Source organism: Carassius auratus, chromosome 7, assembly GCF_003368295.1.
Source record: "Carassius auratus strain Wakin chromosome 7, ASM336829v1, whole genome shotgun sequence".
Classification (NCBI taxonomy): domain Eukaryota; kingdom Metazoa; phylum Chordata; class Actinopteri; order Cypriniformes; family Cyprinidae; genus Carassius; species Carassius auratus.
Window position 1 is genome coordinate 7237201 of NC_039249.1, and position 23869 is coordinate 7261069.

The 23869-nt window shown below is 39.1% G+C and overlaps 1 protein-coding gene across 2 annotated transcripts in view; it reads right to left on the reverse strand.

Annotated features, from left to right (window-relative positions):
• The window catches only part of poln (polymerase (DNA directed) nu), a 59614-nt gene that overhangs the window by 12227 nt on the left and 23518 nt on the right, over positions 1-23869 (reverse strand). For both annotated transcript variants that reach the window (XM_026266933.1, XM_026266932.1), the window contains exons 17-18: positions 3790-3847; positions 1680-1757 (exon numbers count right to left, since the gene is read on the reverse strand). In XM_026266933.1, coding sequence (XP_026122718.1) covers positions 1680-1757; positions 3790-3847 — 136 coding nt within the window. The remainder of the gene's footprint in view (positions 1-1679; positions 1758-3789; positions 3848-23869) is intronic.

Genomic DNA, 23869 nt, shown 5'->3' on the forward strand with positions numbered 1-23869 from the left:
TATGGTTCAAAACTAGATATCTGGCCTTATAAGAACAGGTTTCCTTTACTTGGAGCAAGCTAAATTAAGATCTGACAGAGAACATAGAAGAGAGTGGCTCTATTAATATGAGTCTGGTCTTAGTGCAAAAATAGTCCCACATTGATTTATAAATGAAAAGATGGTCTAAACATAGGCATACGAAATCGATACCTTCATAAGCAGAGTGCTTAGATACCAGATAGATGTGTTTCCTGTTCACACAGATTTAAACACAATGTATGATTGATTTGACCAGACAATTAATTGATCTGAACTAAACAAATTACAAAATGTTATTTTAGTATTTATTAATTGTTACTTTGAATTAGCTTTTATTTTTAAAATAATTAAAAATGTAAGTTTACATTTACTATATTCTGTTATATTCTTTTGGCCTTTAAAATGTATTCTGTATTAGTAATTTTAGCACTTTATTATTATATCTTTATTATTTCAATTAATTGCCAAGGTAAAATTTCATTAAAGCTTTAAATCTAATATTAATATTTCATTTTATTTCAACGTTACTTTATAATTACAATGCAACCAGCAAATAAATTAAATTATAAAGATGAGTCTGAGCTAGCTTGTTTTCATTTTGCACAGGATTAAATGTAAAAATCTTTATCATCACAGACAGTAAAATTGTGGTTTTATATGAAATCCATCCTGTTTCCATTTTATTTCACCCATTTTTTCCATCTCCTCTCACTCTACCATCATAAAAGTAAATAAATAAAAACTCAAAATGCTGTGGCTCTGTAGTTCAGTGTTTGCTTCACCTCACTCCTCAGGAAGTTAAAAGAGGGCTTCCATAAAAAACAGTTTATTGAAAGGTGGTATTGGCTGATGCAGCTATTAAGAAAAAAAGGTTGTAAGGCATTGTGGGAATGATGGTTTAGTTAAAAAGACCCTGATTTAAAAGGATAAAACTAAATATTATGGTTTGACCTGAAGGCTCAGGAGAGATGCAGGGGATAAAATAGGGGGAGTTCAGTCTGTGCTGTAGAGGCCACCAGACAAGCAGGGAACGAGGGATGACTTTGTCCTCATTCTAGCCTCTCTCTGTTCTCCTTCTGGAAACATCCGGGGACACTGCACAATTTGATGTGACAAGGCCACCACAGGGACAGGAACTCACACTGTTACTGAACCACCCCACATGCATACACACACTAAATATGCACATGTCAGCAAACATATAAAATGAATGAGTACCCCTGAGACTGAAAAAATACCAAAGAGACCAAAACCAATTAAGTGATCTCGCATTACTCCCTTGTATCACCATCTCTCTCTCTCACACACACAGAGAGTTTAGGGGATTTGTGTAACTTTGCTGTCTGGCCAGCAGATGAGATTGTGGGCCAGAACGGGCTGTTTCCAAAATTGTGATTATGTTATAGCCATGGGGTCTGAAGGCTGGCCTCTTCTGCTGGAGGTTACACTGTCCTTGCTGTGACACCATTATATAACAACACACTGACACACCTCACACACACTCAGTGCTGTCAGAACAAACAAACACATACCCAGACAAACAGGACACATCAAGTACTAGTCCTAAACACAGCACTAGTGCTGTGCACATCACAGCACAAACCCCTTAAAACAAAATAACAAATCAAATAGAGGTATTGCTTTTCAAAGACACTCACCTGCAGAGAGGAAAGTCCAACCCTCTCTGGGAATGAACATGGCACGTGGGTGGACAGTCACTATTTCAGAGATCTTTCCTATACATACGTACATAACAAATATAATAAACATAATCATACTGATTCAGCAGTATTATACAATTTACAATATAGTATCATATTTCTTTTTTAAATCTTCGCTGAAACATTATAAAAACAAATGAAGCTCCACAATCAATGCTGTGGTGCATAAATTCACATGTAGCATTTAAATATAATTTTTAAATATCGGCCATTTAAGGACTAACAGAGTTACTTGTGCTGAAAGGGTCCATGTCAAGGACATGAAGAGAGAAAGAGACTTGATGAAGAAAGTAGGAGATTGAAAGTCAAGGAGCAAGAGAAATATGAATGAAGCTCTATGCAGTTGTTTTTACACTTTATAGGTAGTGCCTAATTGACCTATAGGTAAGCCCCTTCCCTCAAAACGCAGATGAACCAATGGCAGTCAAGTATCAGCTGAACAGGGAGTGGAACTCGGCATCTAGGTTTCAGTGCCATAGAGAAACATTGTAAGATCCAAAGCTTTCATCGGTTTGATGGTGTTTGTGGTACAGAAATGGAAAAACAATGTGCCTGCGGTACTTGTAACACTGATTCCAATATCCTGAGAGGATAGGCAATAGAATTTATTTTATTACATTTCCCAAACAAAATAGAGCAAAATGTCCCTAAGCATTTAACCTTAATTTTCTGGTTGTCATGCACTCATTAAGTTACAATTTTCATCTGCACAAGCAGAACATTGTCATTTTATGCTTCACCAAGGCACCGGTCTCAATAAATTATTCAACATTTATTCTCCCCATAAATTATTCAACATTTATTCGTACACTGAACCGCGAACAGTTTCTCTCGGACGCATCCGATTCGAGAACTAAGGAGCTGACGATACTGCGCATGCGTGATTCAGCGTGAAGCAGAATGACACACAGAGCGTCTGAACCGAACTGATTCTTTTAGTGATTGATTCTGAACTGATTCTGTGCTAATGTTATGAGCGCGGGTAAACCAAAGGCTTGAATGAAGGGCAATCATAGCAAATGTCATTACATCGAGCGCAAAAGAACGGTGAACCGAGCTTCCCATCACTACTGGTGATCCGAAAACCGATGCAACCCGTTCTTGACTCAAGCCAGATCGTTCGTTATCTGGCTCGGTTCGGTGTTCATCTTCAGTTCTCTCTTCACATCAGTTCAGTCAGTGTACTGTTTGAGTAAATGAATTATTTCGGGATATTGGTTTATTTTAACTCCGAGGGAGTGTCAGCCACATTAAAAAAAGTGAACAGCTTAAGTCATTTGTGGATTAATGCGTAATGGAGACGCGAACCGTTTCAAACAATTCAGTTCGATTTGGTGAACTGGTTCAAAAAGATCTGGTTACATCGAGTGATCGTTCGAGAACCGGATATCACTAAACTGCAGTGTTTTGAACTCGCTCACAACAGACCCGGAAGAGAAGACAATGCTTAATCAAGTAATAGTTTTTTTGATTTTTGGACCAAAATGTATTTTGGATGCGTCAACAAATTCTAACTGACCCTCTGATGTCACATGGACTACTTTGATGATGTTTTTATTACCTTCTGGATATGGACAGTATACCGTACACACACTTTCAATGGAGGGACAGAAAGCTCTTGGACTAAATCTAAAATATCTTAAACTGTGTTCCAAAGACGAACAGAGGTCTTATGGGTTTGGAACGACATGAGGGTGAGTTATTAATGACATAAGTTTGAGCATATTGTTTGCAGACTGCAATTGATTAATTAATTAAAAACAAAGTAGTTCATGTGCTGTGCTGTTTTTGTTGTTTAGTAGCAGTAATATGCAGTTATTAGCCGTGTCCACTGTATTTTTTCTTGGTTTTCATGAGACCCCCCATTGAAATGACCAGGACCCTCCATTGCCCCCCCCCAATCAAAATTGTCTGGAGCTACCACTGCACCAAGGTATCTCTTTGGCTAAAACTAGCTAATGTTAAAGTTAGTGGGTCAATGCTATTAGAAACCTTAATAGCGAACTGTTCTCACATGTACAGTGCAAGTCAAAAACACATACTTTACCTGGGATGTACTGTTCCTTAGTAATCTGCAGTGGCTGCTTCGGAAGAGCTTGAAAATTCTGCAGGAGGAAAGAACCAGTTATTATTCATTTTGAAAGCATCTGATTCAGTCACCCTGAAAAGCACAGGGCAGTGCCACTCGCATCCAATACCACATCACAAAGATTAGGTTAAATTTAGCCCTGGCTTTGACAAATGAGACTTTAGAGCACTTATAAAATGCCAATTATGGCCGCTAAAGCACAGTGGACTGGTGTCTGTCCAATCAGAAAATGAATGAGATCTGTCTCTTACTGTTTTTTTTTTTTATATTTCAAACTGTCTCTATGAAGAAATGTTAAATATGCTTTGCACTCTATCTATCTAGAGAGGGATGAAAGACACTAATAAGATGAAGAAAATAAAGTATTAATCTGGTAAAGTCATGAAAGCTTTTTGAACATGAGATCTGAACTATTTGCCTGACAGATGGTCTCCAGTCCAGATCGGAAACTGACCCCTGTCCTCATGCTCTTAAAGCAGAGGGCTGTTATGAGTAGTCGGTAGTAATACCATAATTAGTCCTACTTTTCCTCCGGAGGAAAGAACTAGTGTAGACAACTTTCATCTTTAAAGAACAAATTAAGCTCTCAAGATCTGAAAAGAGCTATTCGGTACTCGTCAAATGTACAGTATGTGAGAAAGACAATGATGCAAAGAGAATGAAACATGTTAATGGGAAATTATGGAATGTACAAGTGTGTGTGATAAAGGAAAGGCAAAATGTAAAAGGTTTGTGTCTGGTTTTGTCTGAATGAGAAAAGATTGCTAGTTGGAAGGCCAGGTTCTCTCTCCTCCCAGTTCTTCATTACAGCTATAAATCTGAAGAAAGATATACAGCTTCAAGCCAAGTTCACGGCGAGCGGACACACGAGAGCAGCGTCTGGAAGCCAGAGGAAACAGCGCGATCTAAACGGCTACCGCCCGGGTCCAATACATCGCACCAGCCTGTGCTGATGCTTGGGCCTGTTACATCGCACCGAGCCTGTGCTGCCACTTGGGCCTGCTGCATCGCACCGAGCCTGTGCTGCCACTTGGGCCTGCTGCATCGCACCTAGTCTGTGCTGCCACTTGGGCCTGCTGCATCGCACCGAGTCTGTGCTGCCGCTTGGGCCTGATACATCGCACCGAGCCTGTGCTGCCGCTTGGGCCTGATACATCGCACCGAGCCTGTGCTGCCGCTTGGGCCTGCTGCATTGCACCGAGCCTGTGCTGCCGCTTGGGCCTGCTGCATCGCACCGAGTCTGTGCTGCTGCTTGGGCCTGCTGCATTGCACCGAGCCTGTGCTGCCGCTTGGGCCTGCTGCATCGCACCGAGTCTGTGCTGCCGCTTGGGCCTGATACATCGCACCGAGCCTGTGCTGCCGCTTGGGCCTGCTGCATTGCACCGAGCCTGTGCTGCCGCTTGGGCCTGCTGCATTGCACCGAGCCTGTGCTGCCGCTTGGGCCTGCTGCATTGCACCGAGTCTGTGCTGCCGCTTGGGCCTGCTGCATTGCACCGAGCCTGTGCTGCCGCTTGGGCCTGCTGCATTGCACAGAGCCTGTGCTGCCGCTTGGGCCTGCTGCATCGCACCGAGTCTGTGCTGCTGCTTGGGCCTGCTGCATTGCACCGAGCCTGTGCTGCCGCTTGGGCCTGCTGCATCGCACCGAGTCTGTGCTGCCGCTTGGGCCTGATACATCGCACCGAGCCTGTGCTGCCGCTTGGGCCTGCTGCATTGCACCGAGCCTGTGCTGCCGCTTGGGCCTGCTGCATCGCACCGAGCCTGTGCTGCCGCTTGGGCCTGCTGCATTGCACCGAGTCTGTGCTGCCGCTTGGGCCTGCTGCATTGCACCGAGCCTGTGCTGCCGCTTGGGCCTGCTGCATTGCACCGAGCCTGTGCTGCCGCTTGGGCCTGCTGCATCGCACCGAGCCTGTGCTGCCGCTTGGGCCTGCTGCATTGCACCGAGCCTGTGCTGCCGCTTGGGCCTGCTGCATTGCACCGAGCCTGTGCTGCCGCTTGGGCCTGCTGCATTGCACCGAGCCTGTGCTGCCGCTTGGGCCTGCTGCATTGCACCGAGCCTGTGCTGCCGCTTGGGCCTGCTGCATCGCACCGAGCCTGTGCTGCCGCTTGGGCCTGCTGCATTGCACCGAGCCTGTGCTGCCGCTTGGGCCTGCTGCATTGCACCGAGCCTGTGCTGCCGCTTGGGCCTGCTGCATTGCACCGAGCCTGTGCTGCCGCTTGGGCCTGCTGCATTGCACCGAGCCTGTGCTGCCGCTTGGGCCTGCTGCATCGCACCGAGTCTGTGCTGCTGCTTGGGCCTGCTGCATTGCACCGAGCCTGTGCTGCCGCTTGGGCCTGCTGCATCGCACCGAGTCTGTGCTGCCGCTTGGGCCTGATACATCGCACCGAGCCTGTGCTGCTGTTGGAGTCTGCAGCGCTCTTTTGGGCCTTGGATAAACTGAGATCTGTACGGTATGGAAACTGCCAATAAGGTCAGCATGTATCCGTCTATTTTTCCTCTTTTTGGCTGTACTATGTCCATGTGAGGTAGAAGTCAAACATGGATATCAAAGTTGTCCTTATGTTTTTTCTGCTTCTAAAGTCACTGACTGGGATCACTCTTTTTTTAATGAATTGATTTTTAATAGGAGTCCTGCAAACTATCTTTTACTGGTTACAGAAAATATTCTGACTGTGCACTCTTGTGTCTTGTATGAACCATACAACTGGTTACTGACTTTTTACAGTAGGTCCTCCATCTGGACGAAGCACAAGAAAATCAATTTTATGCCTGTACACAATTCTGTAAAGAAAAAGTGTGTTATTTTTTTGCCGCTTTTACTGTCAGGGAATGTTGAATCCAACCCTGGTCCAGAACCTTCATGTTTGAGTACTCCTGATGATTTTAAAGCTAAGTGTGGCTTTGGAATTGCTCATCTAAATGTCAGAAGTCTTCTCCCTAAATTAGATTTGATAAAAATCTGGGTTGACAGATTGAACACTGATATTCTTGTTTTGTCTGAAACATGGCTGACAAAATCAATTACAGATAATGACATTGCTATCAGGGGTTACAATGTTTTTCGCTGTGACTGTCCCAGAAAAGGCGGTGGTGTTGCTCTTTACATAAGGAACAGATTTTTGGTAACTGTTCTGTCATCGTTGTCTATTAGTAAAACGTTTGAATGTCTTGCTTTGAAAGTAGAACTTTATGAGGGCCATTCTATCACAGTTGTAGGCTGTTACAGACCTCCTTCAGCAACAAATGATGCTTTGTCCTTATTGACTGAACAGCTAGCAATGTTACATTTTAATGAGATTCTTCTTGTCGGGGATTTTAATCTGGATTGGCTTACGTCTGTTTCTGATCATTTTAAAGTAATTTGTGATTCTTTTAATCTTACACAGCTGATCAGTGATCCAACACGGCCAAATCTTAAACAGCCAAAAAAATCCTCCATCCTTGATCTAATTTTTACAAATGTTCCACATAAATATACTGCTGTGGGAATATTTGCCAATGATTTAAGTGACCATTGTGTTGTCACCACTGTCAGACAAACAACATTTTTTAAAAGAAGACCTCAAATTGTGTTTAAACGGGATTTTAAACATTTCTGTGAACAAGCTTTTTATCATGACTTGTGGATCTCTGACTGGAAAAAGATTTTTCTTATTAATGATGTAGAACTAGCTTGGAATTTTTTTTATGATGCTTTGTCTGAAATTATCAACAAACATGCACCGTTTCGCAAATTTAGGGTGAAGGGTCGCAATAATCCCTGGTTCTCCTGTGAGCTGTCTGAAATTTTGAAGGAAAGAGATCATGCTTGGGCTAAGGCCAGAAAAACAAAGTCTCAGGTTGACTGGCTGAGTTTTAGACAACTCAGAAATCGCTGCACTTCCCTTATTAAAAAGAGCAAATCTGAATATTACTTGTCTAAAACCACAAGTAATCTTAATGATCCCAAATAATTTTGAAAAGTTATTAAATCATCCTATGGAAACATACAGACCAATGAACTCCCAACATGCATTATGGAAAATTCACTTATTCTCACAGATAAATCTGAAATACTAAATTGTTTTAAAAAACATTTTGTTTCATCAGGTTGTCTATATGAGAGAATCCAACTACCAACATTTTTGAAGAAATCCCCCCCTCTATTAGCTTCCTCAATAGGCTCGTTTGTTTTCAGACCAGTGACTGAGGCAGAGGTCTACAGAGCTCTTAAAGAGCTGGAAACAGACAAATCTGCAGGTCCAGACAATCTTGATCCTTTTCTTCTTAAAATGTCAAAAGATTTTATAACTGAACCTTTGACATATCTTTTTAACTTAAGCCTTTTAAACAATGTCATCCCTATGGTCTGGAAGTCTGCTTTTGTTCTTCCCTTGTTGAAAGGAGGGGACTCGGCCAATCTTAATAACTATAGGCCGATATCAAAGTTATGTCTCCTGGCAAAGATCTTTGAGAAAATTGTTGCAGAACAGCTTAGAAAATTTATTGAGGCTCATGAAATTTTATCAAACAATCAATCTGGTTTTCGAAAATTACACAGTACAATAACTGCTGCAGCTAAAGTAGTTAACCATGCAGCCATGTGCATCTTGCATTAAAAGTATTTTCATTACTGAAACATTTAAAACATTGCCCGCATAAAACATATTCAAATATCAGAGCTGATCAATTGACCGCTTTTACATGTAATGTGAAATGTGAAGAGGAAAGTAGTGCTAGATCAGCATTCTCAGCCTCACATGATTGACCAGCCCATGTCTACATCTCTATTAGAACTGCAGTATCTGTGATATGATCCCATCCAAACATCAGCATTGTGCTGCAGTTTTTAGCACGTGTGTAGGAACGACATGAGCTGACCTCAGGTTATTGTGTGCAGTTAATCTATTGTCTGAGTTTGATATATGCTGGTAGTCTGGGAGAGAGGAACCGCTTTTAATAGCAGCTGATGCTCTCTGCTTCTGTTTGAGTAGCTCTATTGATCTATAGTAATATAATACAGACAAAAAGAGAGGTAGAGTCTCTGCGAGAGAGCAAGAGAGGAGTTAGAGAGAGAGGGAGAGAGATTATATTTTTCTTATATATTATTCTACACAGCTCTCTAGAAACCTTGAATCTGATTGGTCAGTTGCAGTATTGCAAAGTCCATTGCTTTTGAATAAAGATGTGTAATTGACCAACGTTACCTTTCTTTTCACAAAAGAAAATACCTTAATAATTGTCCAGTTTTATGATATATTGCCATGTAATTAGACGGATATAAATAGTCAGCCAGTCATTTGTGTAAAATAAACCAATGTTTTGCTTCTCTTTTAAAAGATTTTATTCATTCTTTATTTGAGACGATTCAGGATGACTACAGTCTGGACAGACTCTGAAATGTTCAGAAAAACTGATTGGAATCATAAACTGAAAGATGGGGAAGAGAGAGAAACAGAGAACAAGTAAATGATGACATGGGATGGGGGAAAGCGCAGAGGGAGGAGCACAGTGGTATTGATCTGAGGATCAGGCTGGACTCAGTGCTTCATTCCAACTCTAATCCGGCTTAATCTGGACAAGAAAATGCTGCTCACCATACTTTTCTCACACAAACACACACAAGGGCACATTAACACTCTTACATATACACTGGCGCTGAACACACTCTTTGAAAGTCAAGGCTTGAGAGCGATCTGCCTTATATACCCCTTTCTTTTTTTACCTCTCTCTCGGTTCAGTTCTTTCATTCCTTTACACATTCTTCACTCTCATGGCAGGTGATTTTTGCTAAGGTTGTGGAATGCAGACTGAAGCACACAAAACTACTCATCCAAAGCTCAGCTGATCAATTATTCAATAGAGAGAGAGGCAGAGAGGAAGAAAATAAAAGGAGAACCAAAAAAGGGGGAGTAGGGGGTTGAAACAGAGGGTGCATGTGGGGGGTTGCAGTTGTCAATTCAAACAGCAAGATCCATCAACGCTCAACAGCAAGTTACTAGACTTAAAGTCACTAAACTCACTACAAAATCAAAATGGACAATACCCTTTTTTATAGAATATTGCAGTGTTTATTATAAATGGTTTGTCCATGGCACACACATTATTACTTTTTAAATTCACATACCCGCATAATCTTAATCAAAAACACTGGCTTGCCCTCACAATATTTCTTCTCTGATGACATGTGCACTGATACGAGGGCAGGACAATAATACCTCCCGTCCAGCAACATAAATAGAAAATGACAAAGATGCAATTATCCAATCAAATCCTGCCCTACATTTTTACTTGTTTAAGAAGGTAAAAAAAAGGTCAACACACTATGAAGAAAAAAAAAAAGAAAAAGAAAATTTGAATGGATTGTAATTTGTTAATTATCAAATTTAATATGCACATTTCTAAGGCCTCTAAATGATTAAATGATCAAAAATATGCCGAAACCCTGTAGTACACAATCTACTACATGCCTTCAGTCCTCTAATTAACAGTAATACATTTTTAGCAAGTATATTAAAAATGTTCCTGATCAGGTTGTGGTTCAGATGTGTTACTACTGTGAAACCTTTACTGCTTTTCTAGACTAAACTGAACAAAGAATAAGATGACAATTTACTGGACTGAAGGGTTACTTCACCCAATAATTAATATTAGCCTGTTATTTACTCACCCTCAAGCCATCCTAGGTGTATCTGACTTTCTTCTTTCCGATTTATCCAATCAGATCAATCAGTCCTGGCACTTCTAAGCATCATCACTGCAGTGGGCGGGTGTTGCTGTTCAACAGTCCGAAATGTGTCAAATAAAGCACACACATCTATAGTAATACGTGCCTCACATGGCTCCGGGGGTGAATAAAGGCCTCCTGTAGCGAATCGATGTGTTTTTGTGAGAAAAATATCCATATTTCAAACATAATATACTTTTCTTTCACTTCATCTAAATGTGGTACAGTATGCAGAAGTTCCGGCAGATGACTTAGGACGTCGATGTTGTGTGATTAGTGACGAACACGGAGAGAACAAAACAAAATACTGGTCATGAATTAGAAGTATAAACTGAGGATTTGTTAAGAAAAATGTCAGAGGATTTCGATTTTGAAACCAAGAGGAGACAGTCAGCAGAAGTGAGAGAAAAATGTTTATTACGTTTGAAATATGGATGCATGGAAAAAATGGAAAAATGCATGGATTCCCTACCTTTATTCATGCACGGGAGCTGTGTGAGGCATGTTTTATTATGGATGAGCACGCTTTATTTGACGTGTTTTGGGCTGTTAAACACACCCACTGCAATGATAACATAAAATGTGTATTTTATGTAATCGTAATCTGTAATACAAGAGCTCAGATATTTACATTACAAACTATCAGAATTTAATCTTACTTTTTGGGTCATAAATCAGCAACTGCACTATTTTTGCTCAGTTTCAGCCTTTGATTAAAACTGACGTGACACTTTATGAGCCCTTAAAGTCTGTTGTCTCAAATTAAAAAAAAAAAAAAAACTGTAATAGTTTTATTATTTTGGATCACACTTTAGTTTGGAGACCAAGACTCACTATTAACTAACTATTAACTACAATGCTAGTTAACAGTTAAAATTGGTCCTTAAAAATCAAAACATTCGATTTTTCTGACAATGATTTTATATGTCAGACTTTACTGGGCTAAAACTAAGCTGAGAGCTGGTGGAAAAACATAAGTCAAAAACAAAATACATACAAGATACAGTTTATGTGCAGAACTTTCTGAAAGAAAATGTATCCAAATACAGTATGTTCAAGCAGGGTGCATGTATTAGAAAGAATGAGGGAGTTGGTTGATTCATGATCTGTCAGATCTGCCTGCTCAGCTCGACCAACAAGCTTCACCGGGGGCGTGATACTAATAGATCTGACAGCAGGGAGCAATTGGCCCAGCCCTCAGAGTCGATACACTGCACACTACCAGTAACCTGCAGAGCGCACTGCAATACGCACAGCCTCAGTGGTGCAACAAACCCACCCACTGTTCTTCTCTGTTTCTATATCACCCCCCAGCACAGGACTTCCCTTCATTTAAAACCTCACACACACACACAGAGAGCTGGCACTGCAGGAGCGTTGCCAGGGTGACAGAAGGCTGGTCTCCACCCTGTAGGCCTCTCCCCTCCTGAACATATGCTGCACCAGTATTAACACACACATACAGTGACAGTCAATAAGACAAGTGATCTCTCGCTCTCTCACGGTAACTGACAATAGTCTATCGCTCACTGCAAACACTCACAAACAACATCTGTCTCACCTGCCTCGGTTTAGACAGATTTTACTTCCATCCTTAGTTTTTTATTCTATCTGTGTGTATGTCTGTCTGTCAATCATCACTGTGGCCTCAAATTAATGTGCGACATACTGCATCCAGTCACAGTGTGGGAGTGTGTGACAACGGTGGCATCACCCTGGTTACAAAGACAGATGACAAGGCAAAAAGAAACCATGCAGCTTGGGTCAGCTCCTTCAGTTTCTGCTGACACACACACACAATCAATATGCATAACTCACACAGACGCCACTCTGTAGTTCCTGGCAGCTGTTGAGTCAGGTCCTCTTAAATTATGAGAGCAGAAGAGGAAGTGTGTGTTTCAGTGCAACCATCACATAGGGAGGCCTGAATTTATGCATGATGAGCGTGCATGAAAATTTGTAACTGTACTGTGAATGTGTTTGCTCAGTGGATGTAATAGTGTCACACTGATGCGACATTCAGTAAAATGGTAATTTACCTTAGGACTACTTATCGGTTTAAATGCATAGCGTTAGTTTCATGAACGAACATGAAAAATGAATTTTTACAGCATTTATTAGTTTAGGTGACTTTATAAATGTATTTTAGTGTTCAAAAGTCAAATTTCTGTTTTTGAGAAAAAACTCTCTTATGCTCAAAAAGAGTGCATCTATTAAATAAAATACAAAGTAAAACAGTAATAGTGATATATTATCACAATTAAAAAACAACTTACCTATATTAATATATTTTTAAAAGTAATTTATAAAGCTGAACTTATAGCAACCATTAATTTCAGTCTTCAGTGTCACATGACCCCTTGATAAATCATTCTAATATGCTGATTAAGTGCTCTAGAAACATTTCTTATAATCAGGGTTAAAATGGTTGAGCGGTTTAATAACTTTGTGGAACCCATGATAAAAAAAATGTTCAGGAAAATTTCCATGAATAGAAATAACAGGATTTATTTTAAATAACTATTTTTGCAACAATGTCAATGTCTTTATTTTATATGTCAATCATCTTTATTTGACCCTCTAACTTTAACACTCACTATTTTAATTCTATTCTTTAAAAAATCTAACTACCTTTCTAATCTTTTTGTATTCTATTTTCTTTTTCATTTATTGTGAAATTGTATATGTATGTGTGTGTGTGTATGTGTAAAGACCTCTAACTAGCTTGCTCTATTCTTTTATTTTTTATTCTATCTGTTTTCTTTTTATTTATTATATTATTTAAAATCCCATGCTACGTGTACCATGTTAACCTAACTGAGACTTGTTATAGCACTTATATATCATGGCTCTTTTTGTTGTTTTTGATTGCTTCCACTGCCTTCATCTGTAAGTCGCTTTGGATAAAAGCGTCTGCTAAATGAATAAATGTAAATGTCTTTATTCAGTTTGATGCATCCTTGCTAATGAATAAACTCACTGACTCCAAATTTTTGAACTGTAGCATAAAATAATACAAATGTAATAATTAACTTAATTAAAAATGTACATGTAGAACTAAATTGAACCAAAGATTAATAAATGCTGTAGAAGTGTATTATATTATTACAGTCTTACCTAAAATGCAAATATGACATTTTCCCAAAAAAGCATTTTACTGTGGCTATTCAGCATTGATACAAAAGTTCTCACTTCAGAAAGATGATCAGCCTCACAGCATCACACTCCAAAAAATGATCATTTGCATGCAACATTTTACACACACTTTTATCAAAGGTGACTTAAATGAACGAAGGATACAAAATAAACAATTAATGCCAATGAGGCAAGAACATGAGAAGTTCTGCAATACAAAGCCCTAAAACTGCTCAGAAGAATACAGGCTAGAGCAAAGATGAAAATGAGAGATGCCGAGTCAAGTGAAATGATATAACTTAAACATCTAAGCTGCCCCAGTGGGAATGCAGCTGCTGGCACTGTAAGGTTATCTACTGAAGAAGAAACAGTTGAAATATAATTATTCTCAGTCAACGGCCTCTATAATGGCTCTATTGCTCATGGATGCTGCCATCTGCTGGAGGCATTGCATCACAGCAACTAGCTGAACTTACCGCAGTACACACCAACGCCCACAAAGAAGATGATTATTACACAGGGGTGTAAGCTGAAAGAAGAGATACAGAGAGTCGGAGTGTGTGTGCACTCATTAGCGGTTTAAGACGTGAGGTGGGGCAGTTACAGTTGGCCAGTAACAACTAGAGAATCTGCTATATTGATTCAGAGTTTAAAGAGGTTAGCATGATTAATTAACTGAGCAATGGTAGCACAGAATTCACCAACTGGCCCATCAAAGACCTTCACAGACTATATCATATTCTTTCTCAAGTATATAAACTATTTTATGTTAGGGATTCAAGTAGCCCCATTTTATTTACATCACTTTTCAAGAGAAATTACCCCACGATGTACACCCTTCCCAGTGTTTCTGCACATTTTCTGTGGCATCAAACCCTTCAAACACTGAGGTGATGGGTGAGAATTAAATGAAAGTAATAACTATGTTAACTACAGCCACGTTCACACTGTCAGTTTTAGGGATTGACAACCACGTTTCCTTACAGTCTAGAAAAGTCTCATTCAAACAGCTTACTGTACAGTACCTCGAATACGGTCTGTATGAACATGCAATGAGAATCAAGCCCACTTATATGCAATCGCATAATTTTCTGTATCTCACACATGACACTAAATTTGAGTTCCACACAGAACACAAAACCGACGAATACTGCTCCAGTGCAGTGAATCTAAAACATTCAGATGATACACAACTTATTTCTCCATCAATGTAACTTTCACAGATTGAAACCACACATCTCTCGCACTGTACTACAATTTGTCCAGTTCATGCAGATTGTGTTTTCTGAGAATGCTGTTGTGAGTCCTGAAAATAGAGGGGTGTGAGCTCAGTTAAAGAATGCAGATGTCACCCTGTAAATAACTGTATTGTGTGAACGTAACCATGTTCAGGATTGACAACCATATTCTGCAGCTGTGTGACCATGGCTGCTGTACATTAATTAACATATTTTTCAACTGGAAAAAAGCAATTTTGCAGCAGTGATGATTTTGGTCTGTCATTACTTTGCTTGTAGAAAGTTATCACACAAACAATCAATCAGCACTTTCAGAACCTTATTGTGTTACTGTTCATTTCAAATACAGTATTAACAGCAAAGTAAATAAAAAAGTAGCCTATATATATATATATATATATATATATATATATATATATATATATATATATATAGAAGCTTGCATCATTTTCTACAAAGTCCCTCCTTCTGACTAGCGCAGTCTGCTCTGATTGGCCAACTGACCCAGTGCATTGTGATTGGCCGAACACTGCAAGCACTCATTGAAAATGTAATGCCCCTTTCCATAAGCGTGAGCTTCATCTTTCAAAATAAATGTAAAACAGTTAATAATGTCCTTAGTTTTACCATCAAGTCAAGCCCAAAGGGGGAACAGAGTCGCGTGACAGACAGTGTGATGAAGCTCATATGTGTTTGCAATACACAAGCCACAGACGGTTAAGAGAGCTGACTCCACTGTGTGACCCCCCCTCTCTCTCTCTCTCTCTCTCACCACACAGGCACATACATGGGAAACACTGGAACATTCAATAGCAAATATTTCAACTAATAACAAAATATAATTACAGTAGCTGATTCACAAATGCCAGATTGATGTAGTACAGTCAGAATCACCTCCTCTCCTAGGTTCACGAAACAGTCGTCCATAAAATGCATTGCTGTAAGTAATCTTAAAGATTCCTAAATGCATCTACTAATGGGGAGTGTGTTTGAAAGAGCCGTTTTAGTGGGGTGCGACAGAGCCTTAACTTTGATAAAGAATGTTTCTTTGGATTTAAGACTTTAGTCTTTGCAACTTTACAGATCTTCTTCACGCACCAAGAGCTTGTAACACTCGAAAAGAAAAATGAAAAATTTAAATTGCATCATATGACCCCTTAAAAGCTTTATTACAAGCAGTCCTGCGGTTCAAAAATAACTTGAATTAAAAAATGTATAATAAAAGTATTAAATTTATATTGCCATAATTATTGTTTATCGCCCAGCCCTACACAGTCTCACACATTGGAGTCATCATTTTGAGCTCTTCAAAGTGATTTGCTGCAGTCTTTGGTAAATTCCCGAAATATAACTAACTTATCTTCCCTGTGGCCCAGCTTTAATAAAAGCACTGCAAGGCAAAACGTGTTGATAATGCTGAGGCACAGATGTTTCTAAAAGCATGCTAGACAACAGTAACCACAGTAAGATGTCCCTCACATGCTCTCCATCTCTAATTAGCACACTGTTGCTGCATTGCCCTCTTCTCTCGCTGCTGTTACTCATCTGCTACTGTTTGTGTGGCAAAGGCTTAATAAACAAAGAAACGGAGCCCCATGCAGAAAACCAATTAACATTGGAGGTTGTTGTTTTAAAGAAAATCAAACCAGGCACTGTGAAAATAATAACACAGACATACATCTCATTGACTCTTAATGAGATACTTTGGCTTGTAGATCCTGGTTTGATGTATGATGTTTTTGTTTCAGCACGATGCTCAATGAATGTGCACTTGTTTGTAGTGGATAAATGGAATAAATGCTTTGTTAGGACAGTCAGTCAGGCTTTGTTGAGGATTCCCTATTGCGCACTCCCCTTGAAAACATAAAGGTGGATAGATAAACAAACGTACAGTACACACACATGCATAAACACCTGTGACGTGTGACCCATTTTTTGAAGCACAGATGTTTTTCTTTGTAAAGTGATTCATCAAAAACAGTTTAAAGACTGGGATCTGGCTGCAGATTTCAGTGTGAAAATCACTGTCCACATGGGATCTTCAGGTCTGTCGAAATCAGGTGGGTGGATTTAAAGTTTTTAAAACTAAAGAAATGATTGTGTAACTTAGAGGTTGCTCCATAGGTAACTGGTATTTGGTTTAACACCTTCACAAACATAAATATTTAGTATTTGGGAGAGGAAAAATATGCATAGACCTATAATACATATAATTTAGGCTGCGGATGTACAGTACTTTAAGTATCAAATTACAAGTATTATAGAAATAATATGTAATATGGTAATTAGAATTTCATTGATCTTTAGCTATATGAATGTCCAATAACAATTCACAGAACCTAAATTTACCAACACATTTACATGAGGTTGGTGGATTTCTGTAATTAAAGATAAAATAATAAACAAAAAACTGGACAAACTAAATGTAAAAATGTATATTAGCATCACTGCATACAGAGACGAAGTTCTGCAACTATAAAATTAATTCTATTGCACAAATGTGATGGACTAAAATGTTTAATTTCAGTTGCATTGAAATGGAAATATCGACAGTATATCTGAGTGTAACAGATTATCATGCTTCTATTCATCAATTGCTGACTGGATTTTGAGATGTAGACACAGTATTTAAAAATATAGGCAGATATGAAAACGGCTCATTTTAGATCCTATGGAACAAGGTGACGTCAGCTGGGCACAGTCATTTGCATATACACTCCCTCCAGAGCAAAACATTGTCACAGGCCCCAGCATTAATGGCTTGACACTTGATCACACTGAAAGCAAGTATCCCAAACAGATCACTATCACCCCTATCTTGTCTGCCCGGGATACAGTATACAGATGCGCATTCGCTTTCCGACAGTGCACGTGCTCCAGCCTGCTGTGAGGAAACATGAAAGAATGTTTGCTTTGATGCATTTGGTTTAAACATTTTGTTCGCGTCTTTGTACAGATATCAGAAGGTCCCAACGTAAGGAACAAGTGGATAGTTTATTTTGAATAGCATCCCGGATCATGCCAGAGGATTGTTCAGACTTTGAGTATATTTTTGTTTGTTTGTGTAAACAAGGCACAGTGCCATGGAGTGTTCACAAGGAAACATTTGTTAGAAGATGAAACTGTACTAGATCTGCAGTTGTATCAACTGTAAGCAAATGTTTGATTGTTCAAATTTTTTAATAACAAAGATAAAAGATTGACAAAGATACACATTACAACTACACATAATATACAAATAAAACAGTGCTTTATTTTCAGGTTCAATAGGTGTATTTAGCAGGAGCATTCAAGAAATTTGATGAACAAATATAAAAATAAAACACTATAGAAACTGATTCCTAAAGCAACTGTATTAAATTAAAAAGAGCAGTGCGTAATTTTTTTCTTTGTGTTTTGTTAACATTAAAGGTTAAATTAAATAGTTAATCCAAAAATAAAAATTCTGTCAGCTGTCGGTCAATTCTGTCATAGTGTTTTATTTTTATACCACCATTTGCTCACTTAAAAGTGGTTTTAAACCTGATTGAGTTTCTTTGTTCTTCTTAACATAAATGCTATTTTGAAGAACGTAGAAAACCAAACAGTTGCTGGACTACAGTGACTTCCATTGTAGGGATGTCAACGATTAATCGATGATCGATTAACTGTCGATAAGAGATGTAATCGATTAAAGGTGCCGATGGTCAATTAACCGATTTATTGTTGGGCTGTGTGCGACTCATGCGCACTCAACATGTGCGAGCAGCAATTAATAGGCACTTTGATCGACACTGACAATATGTTTTCCCGGAGCATTCAGTGATGTCATTCACAAGTTTCTGCATGAACCTCACAAGAGCACAGGTTCTCATGTCCTGGGACAAAACGGGATGCTTTAAGGAAAATGTATAACCTATATAAGTAATATAGGCATAAAAATAACAATTTGTTAACATAAAACAAAAATAACAATTTGGTTTCATAATTGTTTTTTTTTTTAAATATGCAAAATATATCTGACTTAATTAAGATGAACTGATTTAAACAGAAGTGTGGTGCTCCATAAACAAGTTCACAGAAAAGGATGACAATGCATTCTGTTTGTTTGCTTTATTTTATAAGAGCACAAATCTTGTGTTTTTATTGTGAATGTGCACAAATGAAATTAAACACTTTTGTGGAAAAGGTTTTTATTATTATGTATTTCTCACTCTGGATCACTCTGGAGCCTGGTGCACATGTATATTCTAGCGATTCAAGCTTACATCGCAGTCTGTTCATTATCAAAATAAAATAGTCAACTAAACATTTAAAAGGTTACACTGGTCAGTTTTTAAATAGACTGTAGCGTACGGTTCACACTGCTGTTATGTCAAGAATGTTTTAGCTCATATGAAGAGGATGATCTTTTCCATCTATATGCGAATCCATGTAAAGTACAATCCTAATTTACATTATAAATAGTAGTTTAAAATTCAAATACGTTGCGAATATGGAAAGATTTGGATTTGTGCTGAATGGGAAATGAGCAATAACCCTCAAATAAATCTAGCCAAAGACGCGCTTGCCCGTCCTATGCAGGCACGCATGCACTGTCACGATCTAATGCACTGTATGGAGGATTTTTAAAAACAAATAGGCTAGGCCTACTGGAACACAAAGATTCAAAAACTTATATTTTCTAGAACAGAATCCAGCAGGATCAAATTAATGTGAGCAAGTGTGTTGCTGCAGCCGAAAGTGTTTTGCGTGTGTGTGCGGCTGTTGCACATCCTGTCATGTTGGTGACTGCGCCACTGCAACAGACGCATTTTGCTGCATTATGGTTAACGATTAATCGATTAATTGATTGTTAATTTAAATGACGATCATGGAAATTATCGAAATTTGACATCCCTATTCCATAGTATTTTTTGCTACTATCAAATTCAATGTGGACCAGCAACTGTTTGGTTACCCACATTCTTCAAAATATATTTTGTCTTCAGCACAAGAAATAAATTAATACAGGTTTGGGACAATGTGACAGTGAGTAAAAAAATGACAAATGAAATTTTAGGGTGATCTATCCTTTGACAATAATGACAGTAGGCTGCATGTTTAATAGGCCTACTGTCCCTTTAAGACCTGCAAGCATCAAAAGCCCCTTTACATGGGTTAAGTGTTCTGGCAATTGTTCCCAGGTCACTAGATTTTGCACTTTCACACTGCTAGTGATTACCCGGGATATGTGCGTGCTTTCACATACAACCCGTAAAGGTCCCGTAATGACATGTGACATCGGGGCGGGACATGTAAATGTACGAGTCGAAAACATTAGGCACGTTATACTTTCACTGAAGCAAGCGAATGACTATGGCGTCAGCGCGGAAAGTGAGGAACTAACTGATCTCTGCTTCATTACAGTTTGCACATATTTTTTTGGTCGCAAATGTTGATCTTCCTTCAAAAGCACAAAAGATAACTTGGTTCAGTAATCAGGCGCTTTAAGTATGCAAGATTTAACAATGGATATGCAAGATCAATGAATTTGAAAGTTTCAGTTGCATTGGCATATCAATTGGCCAGAAATGGTTTAACACTGGTCAGCGGGCCATACTTATTGCTGAGACCTGCGACAACAAATGCATATGATCACACATGCAAACTCACACATTCTGGGGGAACAGCTGATGGGATCTCTTTTCTAACACACAAATGTAATCCCGCCTGCTCTCTGTGTGTCAGAACAAAATCTTATTAATCAGTCCACACAAACAGTGAGTCACACACCCTGAATCAGTGTTATTATACACAGCTCTGTGATGCTTTGGTGCAGCCAAATTCAAATGACTAGAGGAAAGCCATGCATCACTCTAAAGCAACACTTACCACAGCTATGACTCATCCAGTGAAAGTTGGAAACTCTTTACATTATGGAGACAATTAGTTTATCATCTTTATTTGAGTTTGTCTAATAGGACTTCAAAACACCTTGAAAGAGTGTTTCAATGATGTGGTAAACAATGAAAAATGCAGCAATTCTGAACATCATATGATTCGCAGGCCCATTTCTCCTGAAGGTATTATTTATCAAATGCAAGAAGATTAGCTCTCGGTTGTGAAATGCAGGATAGAAGACTTTTCATCGCATATAAAAAGCTGATATGAAGCCAACGAAAATACAAAGAAATAAAGATGAGGAGAAAGATGTCTGTCCTCATTCGACTGTTCTTTGGTGTTATTGTCAAGGGTGTCTCTGTGTATGTCTCTGGATGGATAAGTGATGTCTGGTCTTCTGTTCAAGAATACTTGGGGGATTCTGATCCAAAGGCGGATCATTTTTTGGTTATGACTCTAAAGCCTGCAAAAGCTTTGCCTTAAGCAAACCCGTATTAAAGCTACATAAAAAAAGCTACTGCCAGCCTGCTTTATTTGTGTCTAGGCAGATTTGTGTGTATGTTCAAAGACAAAGGGGGAGTGAAGAAAGCAACAGTGAGAAAGAAGTGTGAGTGTTCTAGAAATATATCAGAACAAGGCAGCCGTCCCCTCTGCAGCAGAGCAGAGACAGCATTCATGTTTCTTCTACAGCAAGGACATAATCTGTATTAAACCAAAAAAATTCCAATGGAAATATAAAATCCCAAAAACACTGACTGATTGTGGGAAACAGACATGCCATTAAAATTACACAACCTACTGTATTTGATTGGACAACTATCTACTCTCCCTATCAACTACACTATTCCTAATAGTCTTCGTTTCATTATCAAAAAATAAAATATGGCATTTGTGACTAAGGTCTACACAGGCACAGACAGACATGCACATATTCACTCACTACTGCTGTGTTCGAAATTTTAAGACAAGTATCGATACAGCTGTCCCTGTATCGATATTATGGCACATGCTTGCAGAGGAACACAACGGGTGTTGCCTGATATAGAGATACAAGCTTCCAACTTGTGCAATACGGAAATATATGTTAAGTGTCTTATTTGTTTTTGGCAACCTGGAAACCATGTGCATGCGCTCTCTCTCCACTGTGGATAAATGCGCTTGCTTTCTGATAACACCGGTTAGCTTGCAGTTTAGCGATCTCTACTTCAATCAGAAAAGTGTTGTTTATCGTGTGTATGTATGAATTACCACCGCTTTACTGTGTTTCTCTATAAACAGTGAAGCTTTGGATTTAATTGCTTTAGACACAATGATGTTACCAGCTTCTTGTTGAGAAAGATAATGTAGCTCTTCAGCGATTAAGCTATTTATAGATTAAATTGTAGTTTGTCTGAGTGCTATAAAGAACGTCTGTGCGCGCAGCGTGATCTAATGACTAAACGTGTGTGTGTGTGTGTGTGTGTGTGTGTGTGTGTGAGATACAGTGAAGACGCATTAGTTTAGAAGTCTTCTATTTTTTATATTTTTTGGTAAACGTAGAGTGTGGGTGTTAAAAGCAATGTTAAAATAATTTTAATATATTAGAATGAGTACATTACAATAAAAATATTATTAATGGGCTTAAAAACAAGATTCAAACAATCAGTATATTGTACCTGGTGGGGAATGCACATTGTTAACATAAAACATACAGAAGCATCAAAAAAAATTTGAATATCATGGAAAAGGTCTTTATTTTTTTTAATTCAAAAAAAGCTAACTTTCTCATATTCTAAATTCATTGCATACAAACTGAAATATTTCAAAGAGTAAGTAAGTTTTAACTCTGATGGTTATGACTTACAGCTTAGGAAAATAAAAAAATCAGTATCTCAAAAAAAAAAGCAGGTTTAATTAGGCACTCAATGCTTGGTTGGGGCTCCTTTTGTATGAATTACTGCTTCAACGCGACGTGGCATGGAGGGAATCAGCCTGTGTCACTTCTAAGGCGTTATTGAAGCCCAAGCTGCTTTGATAGTGGTCTTCAGCTCCTCTGTTTTGTTTGTCAGATGTTACTTATCTTTATTTTCACAATAACCCATAGACTGTCTGTAAGGTTCAGGTCAGGCATGTTGGCTGGCCAATCAAGCACAGGAATATCATGGTCATCAAACCACTTGGAAGTGGGCAGGTGCCAAAGTCCTGCAGCAAAATGAAATCAGCATCTCCATAAAGCTCGTCAGCAGATGGAAGCATACAGAGCTCCAAAATCTCCTGGTAGATGGCTGCATTGACTTTGGACTTGATAAAACACAATGGCCTAACACCAGCAGACTTCAGAATCTTCACACTGGACTTTGAATTCTGTGCCTCTCCAGTCTTCCTTTAGACTCCAGACCTTGATTTCCAAATGAAATGCTAAATTTACTTTCATCTGAAAAGAGGACTTTGGACCATTGAGCAACAGTCCAGTTATTTTTCTCCTTACCCCAGGTGAAATGCTTCGGACATTTTTTTCTGGTTCAGGATTGGCTTGGTTCTAGGAATGTGACAACTTTAGCCCTTTTCCAGAAGATGACTGACTACGGTGACTCTTGATGTGCTGACTCCAGCTTCAGTCCACTCCTTGTGAAGTTCTCCCAAGTTCTTGAATCGGCTTTTCCTGACAATCTTCCCAAGGCTGTGGTCATACCTGTTGCTTTTCACCTTTTGCTACCACACCTTTTCCTTCCAGTCAACTCTCTATTAGTGTTGGGTGATTTGGTCATTTTTCAAATTGCATATCGTCAGCCCATGAGATCGACGATAAACAATATTATCGTGCATGGGTGGAACAAGAGAGAGACTCTTTGTTCTTGTCATAAAATAACTATTTGGTGTTTTAAACAGCACAGGTGCACAAGAGAGAGAGCCTATGGGATCACCAATAATCGAAAAAATATCCCTTTAAACATACTGATAAACTAACGTTAAATATAAAAATACGTCTGTGAATGGAGACTCCTTCACCTGCTACAGGCTCAAATGCTCTTTTACTCACACGCGCGAGGTAGGTAGGTAGGTAGATGGGTGGGTGGGTGGGTGGGTGTGTGTGTGTGTGCTCTTGTTTTTGTGACATAT